Raw genomic sequence first — 24073 nt, 5'->3', positions numbered from 1 at the left:
TAATATGGCATATTTAATGGGGCAGTTAAGCATCTGACTCTTGATTTTGGCTCAGATCATGGTCTTGGAGTCATGGGATTGAGCCCCATTTCAGGCTCTGAGCTGAGTGTGGAGCCTGCTTAAGATTCTCTCTGCCCCTCCCCCTGCTCTCTTTCTAGAAATAAATAAAGAAATAAAGAAATAAAGAAGGATGGGACGCCTAGGTGGCTCAGTTGGTTAAGCCTCAACTCTTGATTTTAGCTCAGGTCATGATCTCAGTGTCCTGGGATCAAACCCCACGGGGGGCTCCACATTCAGCAGGGAATCTGTTTAAGGATTCTCTCCCTCTCCCTCTGCCCCTCCCCACCCACTGTGTGCTCTCTCCCCCTCTCTCTAAAAATAAATAAATAAATCTTTAAAAAAATGTATGGCATATTTAATGTCGAACCCATACAGTTCCAGGCTTAAGATGGAAATAAACGTTCTAATCAAGTGTTTTCTATGAATTCTATTAGAATGTCAAGTCTACTACAATCACCACTGCTTAAGAAAGGCAAGGTTGGGTGAGGAGTAAGAACATGAGTCATACAAGCTGTAGATGTGAATTACCAGTCTACCAGTTGCCAGCTGTGTGGCCACGGCTGAATGGCTTTACTTCTTAGTCTCCTTATTTACACCATGAGAACAGTGCCTAGGCACTTTTGTGAGCATTACATGAGATAATGCGTAAAAGGCTTAATATAATGTATTAAGAGCTCAGTAAACAGTTATTATTACCTTCATATCATAAGTGGATACAACTAATATCAATTTCCTCAAATATAATTAGACTTAGATGGTTATATTTCATGTATTTGAGTCTCTGTCTCTCTGATTAAATTTTAGATGAAGTAGCACATTTGCATTTAAGGGACACTGAGTCTGGAAAGTATCTACCTTTCAACAGAAGAGACACCCTCCACCCAGAGTGATGGGCATCAGGAAAGAGGCATGGAGGAAACCCTCCAAGGCAGGGACTCAGCGAGCAGAAAGCTAAGCAGGACTGCTCACTTTATTCACACCTGACCCCCTTCCCTCCTGCCCTGCCTCCTCCCTCTCTTCTTCTCTGAGTGTTCTTTTTGATGTTGCCTTTGCAACACTGTGTGCTTATAAATCCCTGTAAGTTAGGTGCCCATTTGTAAATCACAATCTTCTCCCATCGTCCTATGAGGTGACAAGGGAAGACATCTCGGAGGAGGTGACATTTGAATAGTTACACAAAAAACGAAGAGTTAGCCATGCAGGGGCAGCTCTATATTTTAATATATTCGGTTTTCTTTGTAACATACTTTTTATGCACTTAAAAACATGCTAAGAATGGGTCTGTGAGCTTTGCCAAAGGGGCCCATTGGTACCAAAAGGTCAAGAACCCAGGAAGAGAAAGTGCTCCATCTAAAGTATTGTGAATTGGGAGCTGATGGCACAGGGGACTGTTGGTCTCCTTCCCCCCCACCTCCACTTCCAGGAATCTAGTTCATCCCTGGACAAAGAAAGCCAGGAGGGCCCTGACCTTCTGATCCAGGCGGGTCGTGAAGGTGAGTGAGAGGGGCGCCGGCCAAGCCAAGAGTTAATGTCCTGCTCAGGTGCAGTCTCAAGTGACCTGACTGGGGGGGGGGGGGGGTGGGCATCGCTGCCTCCAGCTCAGGGGCCCCGAGTGAAAAGCCCTTAATGTCAGCCAGGTTGCCTGGGCCAGAAGATGAGATGCCCTGAGGAACGTAAGGCAAACTTCCATGACATCTTTATGTCCTCTCTCCAAGGGAAGAAAATCACCCTCATGGAGTTATCATGGGATTTCTTACATTTGGAGCTGCTTTTTGGAGCTCACATCAGGGCTGCTCTTCAGGAACACATTCATAAATGCGGAGGACTGTGGGCATAGGTGAAAGACAGGGGGAAAGACTAAGGTGAAAGTACTTACAGGGGCATATCCCCAATCCCTAAAATTTGTTCAGGAGGCTGCTTACAAGTTGTGGCAAAATGGATCTTACCTCAAATGTTGTTTGTTTTTTTTCTTCTAGAAAACAACACAAACATACCTGCATATTATGAATTAGGTGTACGTGAAAAATAAGCACAAAAGAAACCATTTTCCCACGTTTACTTCTGACTGACCAGCAATTGACAGAGGCTCCTTGCAACAACCTTCTTCTGTTCCTTTCTCGGGAGAAACCTGCAACCATGTTATCCTAACAGGAGCGCGCCATTTAAAGCAATCCTATTTCAAGTCATTTGTCATAACCTAAAAATAATTTTAATCACTAGCAAGTGAACTTGTTTTATATAGCAAATACCATCATTCTCAGAATGTTTAAATAATATACGATCAACGCGAATGTTGAAATATGCAAAAGGCTTGCTTGCTTAGTGTTAAACAGGGCTTTTGTTTCCAGTGAGAACGAATCAAAAGTTACCAGTGAGTTATTTTTATTTCTCAAAAATCGAACACTTGGGAGCGTTTTTAAATTCAGACAACTTGGGGTCCTCTCTAGCTTGGAGCCCTTTTAGCTCAAGGCAGAAGCCCAGCACCAGGGAGAAGAAAGGCTCCCCGCCCACCACTCCTCCTCCCTCAAAAGCAAATACTTGATTTTTGGACTAAACCAATTTAATCATTGATGGCTGTTAGTAAAAGAAAAGCTTTAAGATATTCTAGAGATTCCAAGGCCCTTTCCAGCACAGTGGGGGAAAAAGGGGGGGGCGAGGAGTGGGGAGAAGGAGAGAGAAAGAAAGATCCCACATAATCAGTGAAGGAAAAGTCAAATCCAAACTCCCAGGAGTTTGACATTTAACACAGTTGACTTTTTTTTTTTTTTTTTTTTTTGTCTCATGTGGGAAGATGAAGAGAAGTTCAATCTCAGAAAAACCAGAGGGGGTGGTGAGCAAAAGACCTTCACAGGGTTTTGCTGAGTTCCATTTGCATAGCAATGGACCCAAGGTGCCCTTGACAAAGACAGAGGTTTTCACTGTAAGATGAATAAGCAGAACGAACCAGCTAGCCACAAATATTGTCAGCAGAAAACAGCACCTCGTCGGGATCCACCTACTCCTCCCACAAAGGCTTGTTTAATGCTTATATTCCATGACATCCTGGGTTTCGATTCAGCATAAAAGTTTAGTTGCAGAGACAAAAACTGTAATTCATTCATCAGGAAGTATTTTTCTCTTTTGTTGCCAAGGGCAACAATTTAAATACCTATCGAAAACATTATTGCTCCTAGAAACATCGCCAAAGGCACGGGAAGCCAGGGCAAAAATGAACTATTGGGATTTCATCAAGATAAAAAGCTTTTGCACAGCAAAAGAAACAGTCCACAAAACCAAAGACAACCGACGGAATGGGAGAAAATATTTGCAAACGACATAACAGATAAAGGGCTAGTATCCAAAATCTATAAAGAACTTATCAAACTCAACACCCAAAGAACAAATAATCCAATCAAGAAATGGGCAGAAGACATGAACAGACATTTCTCCAAAGAAGACATCCAAATGGCCAACAGGCACATGAAAAAGTGCTCAACATCGCTCGGCATCAGGGAAATCCAAATCAAAACCTCAATGAGATACCACCTCACACCCGTCAGAATGGCTAAAATTAACAAGTCAGGGAACGACAGATGTTGGCGGGGATGTGGAGAAAGGGGAACCCTCCTACACTGTTGGTGGGAATGCAAGCTGGTGCAACCACTCTGGAAAACAGTATGGAGGTTCCTCAAACAGTTGAAATTAGAGCTACCGTTCGATCCAGCAATTGCACTACTGGGTATTTACCACAAAGATACAAATGTAGGGACCCGAAGGGGTACGTGTACCCCAATGTTTATAGCAGCAATGTCCACCATAGCCAAACTGTGGAAAGAGCCAAGATGCCCATCGACAGATGAATGGATAAAGAAGATGTGGTATATATACACAATGGAATATTATGCAGCCATCAAAAGGAATGAGATCTTGCCATTTGCAACGACGTGGATGGAACTGGAGGGTGTTATGCTGAGTGAAATAAGTCAATCAGAGAAAGACATGTATCACATGACCTCACTGATATGAGGAATTCTTAATCTCAGGAAACAAACTGAGTGTTACTGGAGTGGTTGGGGGTGGGAGGGATAGAGTGGCTGGGTGATAGACATTGGGGAGGGTATGTGCTACGGTGAGCGCTGTGAATTGTGCAAGACTGTTGAATCACAGATCTGTACTTCTGAAACAAATAATGCAACATATTTTAAGAAAAAAGAAAAAGAAGAAGATAACAGGAGAGGAAGAAAAGGGGAGTATGTCAGAGGGGGAGACGACCCATGAGAGATGATGGACTCTGAAAAACAAACTGAGGGTTCTAGAGGGGAGGGGGGTAGGGGGATGGGTTAGCCTGGTGATGGGTATTGAGGAGGGCACGTTCTGCATGGAGCACTGGGTGTTATGAACAAACAATGAATCATGGAACACTGCATCAAAAACTAATGATGTAATATATGGTGATTAACATAACAATAAAAAATGTAAAAAAAAAGAAAACATTATTGCATTTAGGCAAACACAAAAGCTCCTCAACATAGGCACAAATTTTGAAAATTTTGTATCATTCCCACTGCCCTGGAAATGCACTACCCCTCCTCCCTCCTTCCACATCCTTACAGGAGTGAACTAACTTAAAGGAAAGTCAAAAAAGCAAGTACGGCCTTTAAGTTGAATATTGACAGCCTGTTGAATTAAAATGCAGTCATATTATATTTTGCTTATATCATGAATAATGCGTACAATGCTTATATCATTTGTTTAAATACCTAAAAATGTCAATTAATTCAACATTTCTCTAACTGGCCAAACACTTCCAAAAACCATCAACTTTTCTACAAGCCCTTCAAGATCTTAATTATTTCTTTCTCTTTCTTCTGCCTGTGCTCTATTATATAGATTTTACTTGCTTCTGCTTTAAAAGTTTGGCATTCCTGTTGAAGAATGTGCCCATGGTCACTTCAAGGGTGTCAGACCACTGGCCTCACCCTTGGTTTAATGCTCTGTTGAAACTGTCCTCAAAGTTTTCATAATTTGAACAGAGGGCTCCCTATTTTCATTTTGCATTAGTTCTTCATGTGCCTAGTAGTAGCTCCAATCGAGGACTGTCCTCCCAAGTGTCCACGTACCTCTGATCAAATTACTTGGCATTCAAGTTACCACCTGTAACTGAACACTAGTACGATCACTCCATAGTGGCTGGATCCACCAGATTACAGCTCCTTTTATTCCAATACATTCCTACATGAACATCTTACTAACAAAGAAATCATTTGAGATATCTCTCACCTTGGAGACCAACCGTAGACAAATACATTTAACAACTAGAGTAAACACTCCAATCAAGAGTACACAGACTTAAATTATCTTGGTAGCATTCTCACTGGGATTGATAATACCGTATTTTCTCGGTTTCAGTACCATTGTTTGCTTCTGAAATCAGGCTACCTCTTTCAATAGATATATACATTTAATGCAATCATTTCTCTATTTTTTTTTCCCAAAAAGCTGTTACTACGTCAAGGATGTATATGAGAATTTCATTCATTGTCTTTCCAGTTCCTTGCCTTACATCTGCTCTTCACTCAACTTCAACTGGGATTCTGATCCTTTAAGTCACTAAAAATGCCCTTTTCAAGGGCATCAACTTCCATGTTGCCCAACCCAGCCCGCCTTCAGTTTACTTGACCTTGCAGGAGTTTTTATCAAAACTGACCTTTCTCGTTTCCTTAAATCCTACCTTCTTTTGGCCTCCATCCTCCTACAGACCCTCAGTGCTCCCTCTGTCACAGTAACTGGGTCCCTCTCTGCTGGTTATCCTAGATGTCCCCATAGGCACTGATTTCCTATGGAAAGCCCAAGATGGCCCCGGTGCATTCTGTTGGGGAAAAGGGGGAAGCAGTGTACTTTCCCAAAAAGTTATCTTGAAAAACAAGAGAAGCAACCTGAAGTATATTGAACTGAGGACAGGCACTTGGGTTTTCTACCTCGTGTGCTCAATGCTTCCTTGTTCAATATTATTAATCCTAACTTAGATATGATATAAAAAGGTATCACATGTATGGGGAATGAATACATGGGGTCATGGAATTAGTGGAATCCCAGCATGGCCAAAATGAAACCAGCAGAAGTTTAACAGGGATAGATGGGGGACCCTCCACTTGCCCCCCAAATACATCGGCAAATTACAGCCTAATCTTGGTGAAGGTAGAAAAGATATTAAGGTCCCTTGTGATAGGTATACACAATACGAAAACAGTACTATGAAAAAAAGCTATCCTGATCTAAGGTTGAATTAATAATGCCATGTTATCCAAGAAAGAAGATGACGTTTAGCAACCACAAATTTGATCATTATTATTGAGCTCTGCACAAGATATTCAAAAGTCATTCTGCACCCAACTGTTGAGAATCACAACAGTACTTCTCCAACTTTTCCATGCACAGATCACCTGGAGATCTTGTTAAAAATACAGATTCTGACTGCAGGTCTGAGGTGGGGCTGGGATGCTTTGGCGGAGCATCTCCTAGGGGCTGCCATTTTGGATTTGAAAGATTAAATGATCTCTTGAGTTGTTTCTAGCTCAAATACCCTGGAGTTGGCTAATTCAGCCAAGCCTTGGCACAAAGATCAGCAGGCTTATTAGTAAGATCACATCTCCCCCAGCACTTTTCTGTCACTATTTAACCAGAACTCCAGACTCCTCTCCTGCATTCAAGTCTTAGAGACACTGGGCAACTATTTCCAGAGGGAATGGGGTGCTTCAGTGAAACAGAGGCTTTGGGCTTACTGGAAAGTGGGGGAAAACCTTTAAGAGTTCCAAAATTAAAGACATACTAGAGGAACAAGGTTAACTGAGCCTCAACCAGGGAAATCTATTAAAGCAAACCAGTGGTTTGATTCCTTAGCCCTGTTATACCTGAATGATGCTGCCGTCGGCCTGGTTCACTCACGGTGAAAATGATGTTCTTGAAGACACGGTGAAATTCTTACAACATAATGTTAAAGTTTAAGAGAAGGATATTTACGTAGCACGGGCTAATTCTGACAGTCACCCTTTAAGCCTGAGTCCCGCAGGCGGCTGGCATTCTGACCAGGTGTCTTCACAGAGGCCCGGGGGACTTTGCTCAGGGTGGGGAGAGGTGGGTTGGAGAGCACAGTCTGACATCTCTTCCCTGGCTGCCTCAGAACCTTGCATTTGAACTTCCAGGAGAGGGTGTAGGTGATAGAAGGAGAAGAAAGAGTTTGCAGAGCGCCTCTAAAGGCAAAAGCAGGGCCGTTCACAGAAGGTGGGGCCAGCTCCCCAGCCTGGTGAAGAAAAGAGCTGGAGAGAGGTGGGGAAGGGCGAGGAGACACAGTTCATCACCACAGCAGTACCCCTGATGCTCTCTCTTTTTTGTCTTATTAAAATAAGATTTTTAATATTATTATCCTTTTCCTTTTTTTAAGTTCTTCTCTATATTGTATTTTATTATGATAATCTAGGCAAGGGAAGTTTATTTGATTTCCACATGTTAGTAATGAAGAAATCAGAACCCAGACTAAACCACATTAACAGATTACTCTCCAATAAAGCACACTGACATAAATCTTCCATAGTACATTTTTGTTTAGAACAAACCAGTAAAAACCCGACGGCCCGTCTTTACTACATTCTCCACTAGAGTTTGCACACATTGCCCATTCTAAGATTTTTGGTTCGACTTCAGGTTGCAGGTTCCACTCAGATTATTTTCCCCTTCCTGAGCCCTCCCTCGCCTGCCCTTCCCTCCCCTTCCCGCACCTTAGCACAGACCTCCCTCTGTGTTTCCCCCACTCCTCTGGCTCTCGCCCTGAAGAAGTTGGCAAGTTTAGGGGCCTCATTTGTTTCCAGGAGAATGTCAGCCCTTCTTCCAACTTCTGGGACCACGCTCCCAGGCTGCCAACACAGTACTCCTTTAAATGTGTTCATTTCCTCACGGGGACTGCATTTCCCACAGAGTTCCCTTTCGCTTGCCTGTGCTGACAATCAGTCACACTGAGGATGTCCACTGAGGTTTGACTCACGATGAACATCTACTTAAGTATAAATGGTAACTAGTATAATATCTGAAATCTACTTTAAAATACTTGAGTATAAGGTATGATAGTTGTGTGTGTGTCTGTATCTTAGATTAAACTACCCAGATGCCACTAGGCTAGTGTTAAAACTGGTGAGGTACCTCCGAGGGGGAGTCAGCTGGTACTCCAGTCAGGAAGACTGCTCATATTCCAGACGTGCCCACCATGCTGTCTGTTACCTGTCTCCATCAACACTGGCATTTTGCTAATTAGCAGGGTGAGTATCAGAAATGGGTTATTAGGAAAATTAGTGGGCTGTTAATGGCATAATAGGTAATACAACTGGACCCTCACTAGAGAAATTCATGGTGGTCAAGGTACCCATATACGTTAAAATCTCTTAGAGAGACTTCTGGCCATAGCACAGAAAAGAGGTTGACAAATCCTCCCCTGAAAAAAAATTACATAATTGGACAAAATGCTTAAAAATAACCATTTCAGGACTCTGAAATCAACCAGAGACCAACAACAAATTGAGACGCTCTTCCTTAGGCAAAGCTACCAGGGTTTCACGTAAGATCAGTGGGTGAGATCCGCCTGCCGTCTGGGCTGCCCCACCCTCACCCAGCTCCTCGCCACCGCAGTGGATTACCAAGGCGGTGCAAGCATGGGCATCAGCAGCTTCAGCGCTGGGGCCTGACCACTGGCTCCATTTGGAGCAGAGAGCGGGAACACAATGATGTTGTTGTAAAAGTAGTAAATTCAGTAGAAAACGAATAAATGAATAAATGAATGGGGATCGCTTAAGGCTCTGCTGGCCTGAGGTTGCAGTCCCAGAGGGGCAAGCTACAGACAGCTGACCAGCCAAACACATAACAGCGATGTCCTGGAAACATGCATGCCAAAGAAGGGCTTGATCAGCTCTCCTAGGTCCCCGGTTTTTTTTATTGGAAAAGAAGAAAACATTTCAGAAAAGAATTTAGCAGAAGAATTAAGACCAACACACTGAAAACTACAAAACGCTTCTGAGAGAAAGAAGACCTACATGAATGAAGAGATGTATTTTTTCATAGGAAGGAAGACCCAGTACTAATAGACAGCAATTCTCCCTGCACTGTTTTAGGATTCAGTCTCTGTCCTCTCAAAATCTCAGTTGGCATCTTTTGTAGAAATTGACAAGCTGATACTAATGGAAATGCAAAGGACTTGGAACTGTCAAACCAATTTAGAAAAAAGTAAACAAAATTGAATGTCTTAAACTACAGATTTTAAAACTTACTATAAAACCAAAGGATTCCAGACAGCATGGTGTTTGCATGAGAGAATACATATGAATCAATGGAACAAAATAGAATCCAGAAATATACACTTACATTTACGGCAAATTGATTTTTTGCAAAATGCCGAGGCAGTTTTGTCTTTCCAGCAAATGTTTGGGACCACTGTATATGCACACACAAAAAACAAACTAAGCCTGGCTGGCTTAGCTGGTACACCGTGTGACTCTTGATTTGGGGTTATAAGTTTGAGCCCCATATTGGGTGTAGAGATTACTTAAAAATAAAATCTTAAAAATAAAAAGAAAAGAAAATCTAAAGACAAGCCATTAAACTGAGAGAAAATACTTTCATATCATACTTCTGATAAAAGATTTATATCAAGAAAATATGAAGAACTCTTATAACCCAATACTCAAAAGACAGAAAACCCAATAAAAACCAGGCAAAATATTGGAATAGATATTTTTTTAAAGATTTATTTACTGATTTCAGAGAGAGAGTGCACGAGTGGGGGGGGAGGGGTAGAGGGCGGGGCAGGGGAGAGGGAGAAGCAGGCTCCCCACTGAGCAGGGAACCTGACACCAGGCTCTATCCCAGGACACATGAGATCATGAGCTGAGCCGAAACCAAGAGTTGGACACTTAACTGACTGAACTACCCAGGTGCCCCTGGAATAGATATTTTCACCACAGAAGATATATGAATAGCTAGTAAGCACATGAAGTACGTTCAATAAATTATCAGGGAAATTCAAGTTAAAACACGAAACGCCACTTCACAGCCACTGTGACTACAATCAGAACGACAGTATATAGTGTTGGTAAAGATGTGGGGTGACTGGAATGGTCATAGGCTGCGGGTAGGAATGTAAAATTGTACAGCCACTTTGGAAAAGAATCTCAAAGTCTCTTTAAAAAAAATTAACATAAGGGGTTCCTGGGTGGCTCAGTGGGTTACGCATCTCACTCTTGATTTCAGCTCAGGTCATGATCTCAGGGTCATGAGATTGAGCCACGTGTCGGGCTCTGTGCTCAGGGCAGAGTCTGCTTCAGATTCTATCCCTGTGCCTCTGTCCCTCCTCTCTCCCGGCTCTCTCCCTCTAGCTCTCTAAAATAAATAAATAAATAAATAAAATCTAAAAAAAAGAAAATTAATACAAATTTACTATATGCCCTCTATTCCAATCTTAGGAATTTCACTCAAGAGTAATGAAACAGGAAGACCTGAATGCAAGTGTTGATAGCATTATTCCTAATAGCCCCAGGATGGAAACAATCAAAATGTCCATCAACTGGTGACTGGCTAAAAAAAAAATGGCTATCTACACAATGGAATAATATTCAGCAATAAAGTATAACAAACTCCAGATACATGCCACGACCTAGATGCACCTAGAAAATATTATGTTAAGAGAAAGAAGATAGATGCAAAAGAATACATACTGCATGACTCCATGCCTATGAAATTTCCAGAAAGGGCAAATCTTAAAGTACAGAAAGCAGATGATTGGTTGGGGCTGAGGGGAGGGTGGAGGTGAGGCCTGGGCGCAAATGAGCATGAGGAAGCCTTTTGAGGTCTTGGAAATATTCCACACCAGACTGTGGGGACAACTGTACAACACTCTAAATTTATTAAAAACCATTGTGCAGTACACATCCAATTGGTAGGATTTTGTGGCATGTAAATTATACCCCGATAAAACTGTTAAAACATGTCAGAGTTTCTCCTCATCCTTGCAAAGTACAGGGTATAAAATCATGCAGTCTGTAGCCTTCATTCTGAAGGATGGGGATGCCACCCGAGGGTTGATCCCGCAGATGTCCTGGATCCAGACAGTGTTTAAGGAAGGGCGCATATTGCTTGACGCTGATTCAAGGGAGAAGTCTGCACACCTGAAAGGACAAAAAAGCTACAATTCTACCAAACTCATTGCATATGGCCTATGACCTTTTTTTGGACCTGATTGCTAATTAAGGTATGTTAATAATGTGTAATGTGTAAGCTATGCACTTGACATCATCTAGTGGGTTAGGTTGTAAGGGACCAGTGAATCCTCATGCACCTCAAACCTCTCAGTGGGTAGCATCATTCACCGAAAAAGAACCTAAGCATTTTGTATAACAAAATTGGCTTAGGTCAGTTGGTAACAGAAACCAAAGTGATGTTTATTTTCTTTACTAGCAGATTCCTTCAAATATCATTTTGGAAATATTTTCCTATTCAATTTGAAATTATTTCATTTACAGAGGACTGTCTTATGTGCAAATTTTCAGGGAAGTTTGAGCACCTAAATGAGGTGTATCTTAATTCAGTCAATTCTAAAAATGAAAAAAAAAACTAACAAAGTTGGAAACCACTAAAGACACGGGAGATGTTATGCTCATATTTCTAAGGAGAATAGGCCATTCTTTCATTCAGTAATAAGTGATTTTTACCAAACAAAAATCCGTCTGTGACATAAATTCTGTATGCCTTTGTTCTGTTCCTGAGAAGAGAAGGATGGCTTAGCTCAGAATGCCCGGAGGAGAACAGCTGTTCTTCCACTTAAACAAAGTGCTCCAAAGGCAGACAGGTAGAGTTCCTTTAAAAAACACCTCAACTATGAAAATATAACTACAAGAGCTAGTTAACAAATGCCAACAAGGGTAAAGTCATGCACCATCGAGTGTCCTGAAGTCACACACTTTACAAGGAAACCCTATTGCAGTAGAAATGTAGAGGTGAATCAGAGTTTTCCTTCTGTTTCCAGTGATATTATTCTAAAGCAGCAAGTGGACTTGTATTGGTGTTGAGGCCTTCAGAAGCAAAAATCTCTCCCAGATCGGAACTGTGAACACACTCAGTAGGATTCTTTGAGTATTTCTCAAGCTCATTTGACTACAAGCACTGGGGATGCAAAAACCACTGGTAACCAGTGTGTGGAACATTCTAGAAATGTAAGTACTTGTTGACTGGGTGCGTGAATACATTGCTGCCTTGAGATGCTTAGACGTTACTGGCTCCAAATCTAGAAATAAGATCATGTTAAATAAAATCAGGGTTTTAAATCTGTATTGAATATTCATCATCAGCCATTATTTTAATTACAAAAATGTAATCCATGTTTTCTTTGTGCTGAATTGTAGATGGGGAAAAAAAAAAAAAACAGATCAACAATCCCCTCAAGTTATTCAGCCCCTCCTGATTACCAGACTCTGTGGCTCTTCTCTCTCCATATTTGGATGCTCTCTGTGAGCACGAAAGCATCTGGACTTCTCATTTCCGCCGCTAGGTGGTCCCTGATCACGTGTTCTGGTTCAGAAGGTGAGCTAAGGTTTTGGTCCCCAAAATGTTGGTCCACCCTCTACCCTTGTTTAATTACCTGAATTCTTACTCATTCCTGGTCCTGGAATCCTGTTGCCCAGCCTTCTTGAGCTGGCCCCTGTCCTTTCCCTGCCTCTGTTTCCCAGGAGATGATCACTCTGCTTCGTGACCTCCCTGATCCCAACTGCCCGTCCGCCGGATCCCTAAACAATGCCCACTGGATTCCCTTCTGCTCCTGTTGCTTGTCTGCGCTGGGCCTTCCATTCACGCACCCAACTAGTATTCACAGAATTGACATGAAATGCCAGGCACTGTGCTGGCGAACAGAAATAAGAACAAAACTCTCTGCCCTCCAGGAGAGACAGGCAAGTTAACAGTTACAAAACACCATGCTGCAGGTGTAGAAACAAATTGCTATGGCAACAAGCAGGTGGAAAGCCTGAATGATGGGGTGGGGCAGAGCATGCCAGAGGGCCACAGGTGAAAGAAACGACTTTCCATGGACAGTGTGTTCAAGGTCACTGATGCGAGCCACCACGCACGTCACACTGTGGGAACCGGATATCTCAGAATGGCCACAATAGGGTTGGCAGTGGGAGAATAAGCCACTGAGGGGTCTGAGCACAGGGGGCCCTGGAAGTCCTCCTCACAGAGAGTGAGAAGACGTTCAACAGGGGTGGGTGACACGGTCAACTTCACGGTCCCTAAATTCACCGGGACTCTGGATACCAACAGTTTCTGGGCTCTTATTGGCCTCGTGAGACTTCAACTCAGCACCTGCAGCTGGGCTGGTGCTTCCAGCAGAATTTGCCCTCCCCCCCACCCCCCCGGAGATGGGCCCAGGTGCAGACTCTGGTTCTGGCAGTCTGGGGTTAGTTAGTACAGTCCCTCTCCAGGTACCCTGAGCTGGGAGCTGGTATGCGAGGTCAGTACAGGGGTGTGGGTTTGCCATGCAGTATATGTGGGATACGTGTGGAGGGAGTGTGGTGTGTGGTGGGGGGGGGGGGTGGGGATGTAGAAGGCAGAATGACTCTTATTTTGGGGGGTGGAGCTAGAAGGGAAATAATAAGCCAAACATTGCAGGGGGAACAACTTCTGAAGGAAGGCAGGAAAAGCAAGTGTAAAATGGATCCTCAAAGACAAGATTGGAGGATGACAGGAGAAGCCGGAGGATAAGGACAGCTAGACTTCGTAGCCACCCGACAGGAGAAAGTGAAGATTGGATCCAGAGCGGAGGTGGCCCAGGTAAACCCAGAGAAAAAGGTACCTGTGGCTTGTCCATTTAATGGGCTTGGGAGGGAGGGATACAGCACCAGATAATGCCTATATATGGAATGGATTGACTAAATTTTGGATGAATTATGTTTTTTAAGATTTTATTTATTTATTTGACAGAGAGAGAGAGAGCACAAGTAGGCAGAGCGGCAGGCAGAGGGAGAGGGAGAAGCAGGCTCTCCGCTGAGCAGGGAGCCGGACGTGGGGCTCGATCCCAGGACCCCAGGATCATGACGTGAGCCGAAGGCAGCCGCTTAACTGACTGAGCCACCCAGGCGCCCCTGGATGAATTATTTAAAGAATGAAAAAGTAATCCAGTCAATCCACTACCCAGCCCTACTAGGCCAGAACTTATCCCCAGATGGGAAGGACTCTAAATGTCATATTTCATTCATATTTCATATTTCAAATGTTAATGACACAGGCTGTGAGTACAGGGATCCCTCACAACTTTCAGGTGCTTAGTATCATCCCCGCTTCCCAGAGGAGTGGGAATCGCATGAAACAGACATGAGGCAAGCAAGGAGGATGCTTGGGTCTGAGCACTTGGTATCTGCACAGGGCATTAGCCTCCAGGCGATGGCAGGCTCAGTTGGGGTCAGTGCCCCTGATCTGCCCCCATGGATAAGGTAGGGGATACTACCAGGTACTGCATCCCTTTTCCAAGCCTGCATTGCTGTTTGATCGCATTCACTGGCACAGCAAAATTTACAAAGTTAATTTAATGGCTCTCAACCCTGGCTGCACAGCGGAATCACCTATGGAGCATTTTTATAAACTTTTTTTTTGAAGATTTATTTATTTTAGAGAGGGAGAGAGCGCATATAGGGGGTAAGGGCAGAGGGAGAAGGAGAGAGAAACCCAGGCAGATTCTGCACCAAGCCTGGAGTCCGACGAGGGGCTTGATCATAGGACCCTGAGATCATGACCTGAGCCAAAACCAAGAGTCAGACGCTCAGCCGACTGCGCCACCCAGGCGTCCTCCTGTGGAGCATTTTTAAAGTACAGATGACTGGGCACCACCGCAGACCACATAAATTATACTCCTTTGGGGTGGGACCTGGGCATTGATGTTATTAAAATCTAAAGTGCAGCCTGGAGAGAAGAACTTCTGTACTAATTGTGCCTCTTCACCTGGAGCACGCTAGTCCAGCAGGTGAGATCCGAGTTTCCCAGAAACGAAAGGAAGCCCAGGGAAACAGACATCAGCTAACAGGGTGTTTGGTGTAGAAGCTGCTCCTGTCACTCCCGCTAATGCTGACCACCTCTTGGCCTCCCCATCTCCCGCCTTTCCCTGCCCCACGACTCGGCCTAGTCGGGTCAATGTGAACTTACATGACTCTAAGTAAACAAAATATAGATGGTAATATCCATGATTGAGACTTTGATCCTTCTATTTCTGCTCTGCCCATTATTTCTCATGGAGGACATTTTGGGTTTTGGGGGTTTTTGTTTTGTTTTGTTTTTATATGCACTTTTCAATTCTGTGGATTTCAAAAACAGGTCCACCAAGGATGTCAAGAAATGCCTGGAATCATAGCAAGGAATGCAGGTGAGAATGGGGTCCTCAAGATACTCTAGCCTTTGTACATCCCTGACTCAGGGTCCCAGGATTTGTTCCCTGCGTGAATGAATGAATGAATGAGCAAACACAGAACAAAAATTAGAAACATGAAATAGAAACAGTCTCACAAGAAAATATTATTCCCTACTCCAAGAAGGTATTAACTATTTAAAATGCCACCTGCCTTTAAGAAAAGCAATGGAAGCTTCCAAAGGCATTTCACATGTTAGTGCCTATCTCGAACTCTCTCTACCCCACACTTCCAGAACAAAAGAATGCCCATGAATCCTCAAGTGTGGTTGTAAAGAATTGGGAAAACTAGATGGTGCACAAAGACAAAGATAGTGTTTGGGTGAAGGAGGTCAGAAGGCACAAACTTCCAGCTCTATTTATATAAGTATCATATATTTAGTATTATAATTATATACACAAGTCCTGGGGAGGTAATGTGCAGCATGGTGACCACAGTTAATAATACCGTGTTGCATATTTGAAAGGTGCTTAAAGAGTAAATCTTAAAAGTTCTCATCACAAGAAAAAAATTTGTAACTATGTATGGGAATGGATGTTAACTACACTTATCATGGTGATCATTTTGCAATATATACAAATATCGAATCATTATGTTGTACACCAGAAACTAATATAATGTAATATGTCAGTTATACCTCAGTTGAAAAAAAAAATGCCAGAATTAAAGATTCAGAATAAAGGGGCTGGAAGGCTAGACAGGGGAATTTTGAGGGTAGGAAAAGAGTGCTAGCCCACCATAGGAGACAGTAATTGGGACAGAAGGAAAGCCAAGTGGCGGAGAGAGTTGTGGAAGTAACTATTTAAACTAGAAACCCAAAAGAGTCGGCTTGAAGACCAACTGGAAAGTGGACCTTTCAAGTCCTTGTGCCTTTGGATACCAAAATGGGAATAAGGTTTTATTGAAACAGATTCCAGATGCCCTGCTGCCCTGCAAGTGCTAGTCCCCTCGGGTGAAATGAAATATAGGGGGCTTGGGGAACTCATGCCCAGAACAGGGCCAGGACTCAGGGCTGGGGTGGCAATCCAGGGGCTGGGTAAGGGTTTTATGGTTGTTAAGCTCTGGAGCATTTGTGGGCGGCGCCACCCTCCCACTGCCAATGGCTCAGGTCTGAGCACAAGAACCTTCTATCCTTAAGTTATCTGTGTATTGAAAGAAATGCTGGTAGCTAAGGATTTGATCTTTGCAGGAAAAAAAACCCTTCTTTTGGACCTTGACTTACAGAACTCTAGACAAGCCATCCAAAACAGGACCAGACAGCATCTTTTTTATTGTTATAGAGAATTTTCCTGAGAATTTTTCTGGCTGGCAGTTAAGGAGCAATGGAACAAAATGCAGGAAATACTTCAGGGAATGGGGAACGAGGGCATTTTCTATACATGTTCATGGATCTAAATTTGACATTCTCAAATGTGCAGGAGGCTCTCGGGCACAAGAATTTGAGCCACTCTGCCTGCTAGGCTGACAGTTCAGACTTCAAAGATACTTCAGGAATGAAGAGATGCAAACTTCAATCCCCGACTTATCATAAAAAACAGTGCAAATACAGAAACAGGACAGTTGGTTGAGGCTATAATAACTAGGGCAGTACGCTCGCTGCAGGCCGTGCATGGGTGGTCAGGCTAGGTTTTAGGTAAGAAATGGGGGTGCAATCCAAATAAGGAGTAACAGGGACAAAACATGCAGCTGGAAGTCCATATACCACTTGCAGTCAGAGAGGAAGGAGGCGCTCCGGATGGAGAAAGGTGTGGCTAAGCCTCCGTAGTCCTGACTGACCGGAGGGATTGTGGAGGGCCACTGGGCTGGGGCAGGAGTGGAACTGGATGAAGCAGGCAGCACATGATGAAGGCAGGGCTCCAGCAGCATGAGCCTAACTGCAGTGTTAGACCAGATTAGGAGAAAGCGTGTGAGCATCAGACACTTATTACAAGTGGCCGGTTATATGGGCGCCTGGGTGGCTCAGTCGGTTAAGTGTCCGACTCTTGGTTTCAGCTCAGGTCATGATCTCGGGGTCCTGGGATCAAGCCCTGCAGAGGGCTCTGCGCTGGGCATGGAGCCTGCTTAAGTAAGATTCTCTCTCTTCCTCTCCTTCTGCTCCTCCCCCTTTCTCTCTCTAAAAACAAACAAAAAAGTGGCTGGTTATAGTCAATTCAGACAGCAGGTGACTATTTGCATGGTAATAGGGAGAAACAAAAATTTTTAAAAATCAGGGAATCTTTTTAAAGGAAGGAACAAAAATTCAGGGGGACAATTTGGATAAGGGGACAAAAAAAGTAAAGGAAGATGAAACCAAGGTAACGGAAAGAATGTCATGAACTGGGGGAAATCGGGAGGGAAGACATTGGAGCTGGTTCCAGTGCTGGGCCCCCAGGTAACAAGATAATCACTTTTGTTAGTAAAATTCTGTCACTACAAAAAGGCTGGAAGACATTTAAATGTGTGCTATATAATAATCAGCATTGTTATGTGAGGGTTTTTTTCCCCCTACATGTTCTCTTTAAACTACAAATAATCTGCTACACTGCAGCATCTTCTTTATTGTCATAGAGAATTTCCTGAGGTTCTGGCAGGAAGTTAAGGAGCAATGGAACAAAATGCAGGAAATGCTTCAGGGAATGGGGAACGAGGGCATTTTCTATACATGCTCGTGGATCTAAATTTGACATTCCCACCAGCCGTGAAGGAGGCTCTTGGGCACAAGAATTTCAGCCACTCTGCCGGCAAAGGCCGACCGCTCAGACTTCAAAGATACTTCAGGAATGAAGAGATGCAAACTTCAAATAGCAAATTCAGAAAAGGAAAAAAAAAAAAAGTGCATACAAGCTGAAGCCAGGATCTTAATGTATTTCCACACACCGCAGTTTCTGGATGAACACTCTGAGATAAATGCTTACCTAGGCAAGAATGTCATCCATCGGGCTGATTGGGATTCTCACTGCCTCCATTGTCTGTCTCCTGCCCCCGAGCAAGACACACAATCTCTGGGAACAAGTTAACCCAAAGAAAACTCTCCTGATTCAGACTTGAAAACACAAAGACTCAAGTGGAGGGATTCCGTGCTAGGAAATGGTTATTCTGGGCACCGACTGTCACCCCCAGCATCAAGGACAAGAAAATGCAGTGAACCCAGCTGTCGCTGTCACACGGGGGGCTTCGGGCCGAAACAGCTCCCTGGCTGGCATGTTCCAACAGAGCCCAAGTTCATGGCCTTAACTCAATTACTTCTTATAAAGGATTTTTTTTCTCTCATTAATTTTGAAATGCCTTTATTTATTTACCCAATTGTCCATGGAGACATATTAGTATTGGGAAAACAAAGCAAGCAAAAGAACTATCTGCAAGCATGTAAATAAGTTACAGACATCTTTCTTAGGAAACTATAGTTTGTCTTGGTTGTCCAAACATTTCTAAGGAATTGAACTAAAAACGTCATCTAAGGTCTAAGATGGAGCGTTCTCTCTGTCTCCAGTTAATCTCTGTATTTGAAGTGTAAGCTTAACTTTATTCATTGGGAATTATTTTTAATAATTAAATTTTTCTGTGTCTGCCACAGGTGTTCTAAGTAACAAATCATACTTAGTTGGTAAAATAAATAACACACTATCCTAACCTTCTAACAGAATTATTCTCAAACTTGACTTCTGTATATCATAAATCTCCTAAAATATATTTTTAAAAAGTATTTACTGCATAAAGAATAGCTTGTGAATGCACGGTAAACAAGACTTTCAGAATGAGTACAATGTCATGAAATCAATTGATGACCTAGTTCTTAAATTCCATAAAATCTAGGAAACACTGCTCTAATACCTTTCTGTCAAAGACCATGTTGGAAGGGACAAGTTGAAGGTGACAAGTTTACAAGTATGTACGTTCATTAAATGATGTATTAATTCCCTGCAACAGGTCCACTGAAGTGTTAGAATGGGGAGGAGGCAGTGGAGAGAGGAATATTGTTCCATGTTTTGTCAGGAAACAACTGGGGCCTCCTTTATACTGTTAAAGAAGAAGTGGGTTCCATAAAGTAGCTTGCTTTTAAGAGTTCCACAAAGAGACATCTAAGGAAGAATACACAAGAAACCGAAAGTAGTGGTTGCCTCAAAAGAAGGTGACAAAAGTCAAGACTTAACCTTTTTCTACAGACCCTTTAGTAGTACCCTTTGACTTTTGTACCACGGGCATGGGTTACCTATACAACAAAATGTTTTGAAGTTACTTGATTCATAACCAAAGAGATTCATTTCAATTTGACTCAACAAAGATAGGTGGCTATTCACTGCTGGGAACATTGCAAAACAATGACCATGCAAATATGGATAAAACGGTCCCTGCCCAAGTCAGTGGGCGAGACAGATTGGCCAGCCAATTGTTCACGCCACCATGATAAGTGGGTACGTAGGACAACAGCATTAAGTGGAGAGGCCTCCGGGGGTTTAGGGAAGAGGACCTAATAAATACCTAATAAATACTTCAGCATCAGGGGACCAGGAAGGTTTCCAAGGGCCTTAGAACCTAAACAGCAGACTTGTCTGGCACTTCACAGCCTGTGTGCAATGAAATACTGGTTGCCTATGAGTAGGTACACGTGTGCCTAAAATAATGCCCCTCAGCTCTGGGATAGCCTCTTGGTTTACCCCCAGTGTGATGCACGTCACTGTTATTTTGTGAATGCATGTGAAACAGTGAGGGGTGTGGGTGGCACCAGTCCGAGCCCATACAGTGGCGTTTCTAGAAAAATCACAGAGGCGGCAGTGCTGAGAAGGGAGAATAGGGGAGGAGGGAGGTTTGGTGAGAGAACCATCACAATATTTCATGGGAAAAACAAAACAATTCCTGAGCCTAGTGAGCAGTGGGGACAAAAAAGTGGAGAGAGATCACACAGATTTCCAGGAGGTAAAATCATTAAGCCTTAATGACAGAATGTATGTGGGCAATGAGAGGGGGAGGGGTACCCAGGATGGTGAGCGCACATAACAGGCGTAACAGTAAGGGCCATCGCCACGGATCCTATGCCTGTGGCGCTATGTCCTGCCCGACACCATGCCATGTGAATCCTACCCATTTCATAGACAGGAAGACTGACATTCAGAGCTGTTAAGGTGTTAACCAATGTCATGGCTCATCAGAGGGACAGGCCTGGTATTTGAGTCCAAGGCTATTTGATTCCAAGTCCAGACTCCAAATTTTGAAACAATTATGCATTCCAGAGACTATAGCTCAGAAGAGGGCCTCCCCCAAAGTTCTGTGTAAAATAGTAACAGTGATGCTCCTAATAATATATTTTGAGGGCTAACCCTGTACTAGACACTGTTCTGACACTTTTCTTGCATTGTTTCATCTCATCGTTAACAGCCTCTCCAGGGAAGCCCCATTATTATTCCCAGTTTGCTGCTGCTGACACCAAAGCACAGGAAAATTAACTTGCCCAATTTCCCCCAGCTATAGTAAGGCCAGAGAATAAAACATCTAAAGCTTAAAGATATAGCTTGTCACCCCTCCCCCAAATTTACCAGGGATGATAATGAATATCCACAGGGCTTTATGAACGATTTTTATAAAGCGGTAAAGTGTTTCAAGGAGGATTACCTTGAAATAAGTGGGTATATAAACATTTTATGATACTTGCTTATAGAGCAGTGCAATTCTAAGAGTGGCACAAGACATTACAAACAGTATGCATGTTTACTTCATATCTTTGTGGCATCTGAATTCTTTATGACATTCTATTAACTACAGTGGTAGACTTCATATTTAATGCCTGGAAAAGAAGAAGGGAAAAGGAGTGGGCCAAAGTCCAGGATATGCAGAAGGCAGGCAGCGATGTTTTTATTACACTTATCCTTGTTTCCAACTGCTAAGATCAATATTTTTTATTGGCCCTTACCTGGCAGTACAGCTTACAGAAGAGAAAAATGTGCCTTTGAAATTCCTTGAGGCACACATACTCTACTGTGGAGTACAGACAGGCTAAATTTGAATACTATGCCATGTTGAAAACGAAGTAAATGTTCTTCTGTTCATACAATAGATTTGTTTTCTCTATACTTGGAACTATCTATTTTTACTTTTTAAAAAAGGACGATTTAAAACAGAAAAGCTGATGAGCCAACCTGTGAAGCAATTATAATTCTATGTAATGGCTAGCTGTGGACTTAGCACTAGTTTAAGAAACATACCACCTCTTACTCTAACCTAGGAATAACTCACTTTAAACGGGTTACATTTCAAGGTTAGTGAGCCACTGGGTCCTATACAGTAATTGTAAGGTAATCCAGCGAGACACGGATAGTAAAGAGAACTGCTAATAAGCTGAGTGCTGTTAGATGACGATCTTTTTCAAAAATGTAGGCACCAGATAGCCAACTCAGCGGTGCTACGGGTCAGGATTTTATTATGACCATATCATACCATTTCACTAATCATTTATGCTATACATGTAGAACACAAATTATTTTTTAAAATGAAAACTCCCTCAAAAGTGCTCCTTAGGAAGCCTGGTGTTGGCTGATGGGGTGGGGACCGGCAAATATGGAAGGCGGTGTGTAAGATTCAAAGACTCCCGCGGTGGGTGGTTTTCCACAGCATCTTAAGCAGGAAAGCCCCATGTGGTCCCACTTTCTCCAAACACCATTCATAACCTCCCACGCCAAGTGCTCAGCTCCTAGGGGCAAGAAAAACATTCGGGGCATCTCCTCCATCTAGGACTTTTAATTTCTTAGAACAATAAAGCTAAGCCAAGCGGCTCTCTCCCCACCCTGTGGGAAACTGGGACTTGTTCACTTTCAGCAACCCGAGAGAAAGGAGTTGGGCGTGCAGCGCCAAAGCCTCGCCTCGGAAAGGCCGGCTACTTTCTCGCACGCATAACTATGTAAATTCCCTCTACGTCCCAGCCCTAGTCCGCGCTGAGCCGGCGCCCGGTGTTCAAAGCTGTGTGGCCAGCTGCGGTCCAGTGCGTTCATCACGAATGCCTGCATGAATGAGACGGACACGTCGCTGTAGAGTTCACAACTCAGCACAATGCCCAAACACATATTTTTCCCACGAGAGTATTTCGCATTCCGCCTACCTACTTTTGACCTGAATTTTTTTTTAATCAAATGTGTATTTGTGGGAAGGTGCCCATGGTCATATATTGCACACATGACGATGCAGTCAACAAGTACTGTGACCCCCTAGCCAACTAGAAGCGACGGCGGCAAGACCTCACCGAGTCTCCAGTTAGTCGAGTGGGGAATGGAGTGCTCCGCAGAAAGGAGCCTTTTCTCCTAGCATTGATAGAAGCCTTGAGAATTCGCTTGGGGTTTCCGTTCTCCCCAAACCTTGCCAGGAGAACCACTGTACCCGTGCAGCGAGCGAGCGTGCAAAGTCGTCCCTTCGCCGCCGGCTCTGTCACCCCGGGGTGACCGCGGTCTAAACCTGCACCGGGAATGAGCCGGTTTGGCCACTTCGGGGGCTGCACAAAGAGTGCCCTTTCAGAAAGGCGCATCCGTGGCCGGGACGCCGCCTCCGGGGGGCCGCGCGGGCGAGTACCCACGGCTCAGGACAGTCGGGCAGAGGCGCGCTTCTCACCATGGTCTGTCCCCACTAGACCCCTGGGCCGCGAGCGGCCCCGAGGAGCCCGCCCTTTCCCCGCCGCGGATGAGCGGGCTTTCCACCGCAGGACAATGAGAGCGACTCGGGAAGACGCCTTTCCCATTCATTCCCCGCGCCGGGTCAGCAGCCCGCACCCCCACCCGCCGCAGCCGGGGGACTGCAAGCTGGGGACCGCTGCGGGGTCGCAACCCCCCTCCCGCAACCCCCGACCCCCCCGCTCCCACCCCCACCCCGCGCCGCTCGCGCTCGGGATCGCCAAAAACGGAGTGGAACCCCCCACCCCCACCCCACAACCCCCCACCCCCGAGCCCGAGTAGTTTCAAGCCCAAGGGTCGGATGAGTGGGCGGCGTCCGTCTCGGGTGGCGTCCCCAGTCCTCTCCCGCCTGGCCCGGGAGACGCTTCCCAGGGGCCGCGCGGGAGCCCCACGTGTGTGATTCCCCCCAGTCCGAGGTGAACTAGGATGCGCGCCCCGACCGAAGAAGCGGCAAAGTGGCCGGCTTTGTCCCGCAGCTGCCGCCGCCCGCCGGGGGTACTGGGGACCGGGGCTCACCTCTCTGCTGGCACCGCGCGGCGACCCAGAGCAGCGAGGCCAGGAGCGCGACCCCCGCGCCGCCGCCGCCACGCATTTCGCCGCCGCCGCTCGGGCTCTGGGAAGAAAGGCACGGCCACGCGCGGGGCCTCTCCGCAGAACGCGAGTCGGCGCTTCCCCGCCGGGCGCTGGTCTCTAGCCAGCCGGCCCCTCGGACACACCCCCCCCCACCTCCGCTGCGCCAGCCCCTCCCCGCCCCGCGCAGACCCCTCCCCCGCGGGGCCCCTCGCTCGGCCCCTGCGACCCGCGGGGACCCGCCGCTCCAGCTGGCCGCCCGCCCAGCCGGTGCTCAGAGCGTCCCCGACTCGGGGGGGGGGGGCTGTGGCGGGGGTGACCCGCTCCGAGCCGGGGCGGCGGGGGCGGGGG

The 24073-nt window shown here is 44.8% G+C and overlaps 1 protein-coding gene across 1 annotated transcript in view; it reads right to left on the bottom strand.

Annotated features, from left to right (window-relative positions):
- The window catches only part of LAMA1 (laminin subunit alpha 1), a 170026-nt gene extending 146176 nt beyond the window's left edge, over window positions 1-23850 (bottom strand). Inside the window, exon 1 of the mRNA XM_027577194.2 lies at window positions 23669-23850. Coding sequence (XP_027432995.2) covers window positions 23669-23744 — 76 coding nt within the window. The 5' untranslated portion in view covers window positions 23745-23850. The remainder of the gene's footprint in view (window positions 1-23668) is intronic.
- Between the last annotated feature and the right edge of the window lie 223 nt (window positions 23851-24073).

The sequence above is a fragment of the Zalophus californianus genome, chromosome 14, assembly GCF_009762305.2.
Source record: "Zalophus californianus isolate mZalCal1 chromosome 14, mZalCal1.pri.v2, whole genome shotgun sequence".
NCBI classification, from domain to species: Eukaryota; Metazoa; Chordata; class Mammalia; order Carnivora; family Otariidae; genus Zalophus; species Zalophus californianus.
This window is presented reverse-complemented; position numbering and strand designations above follow the sequence as displayed.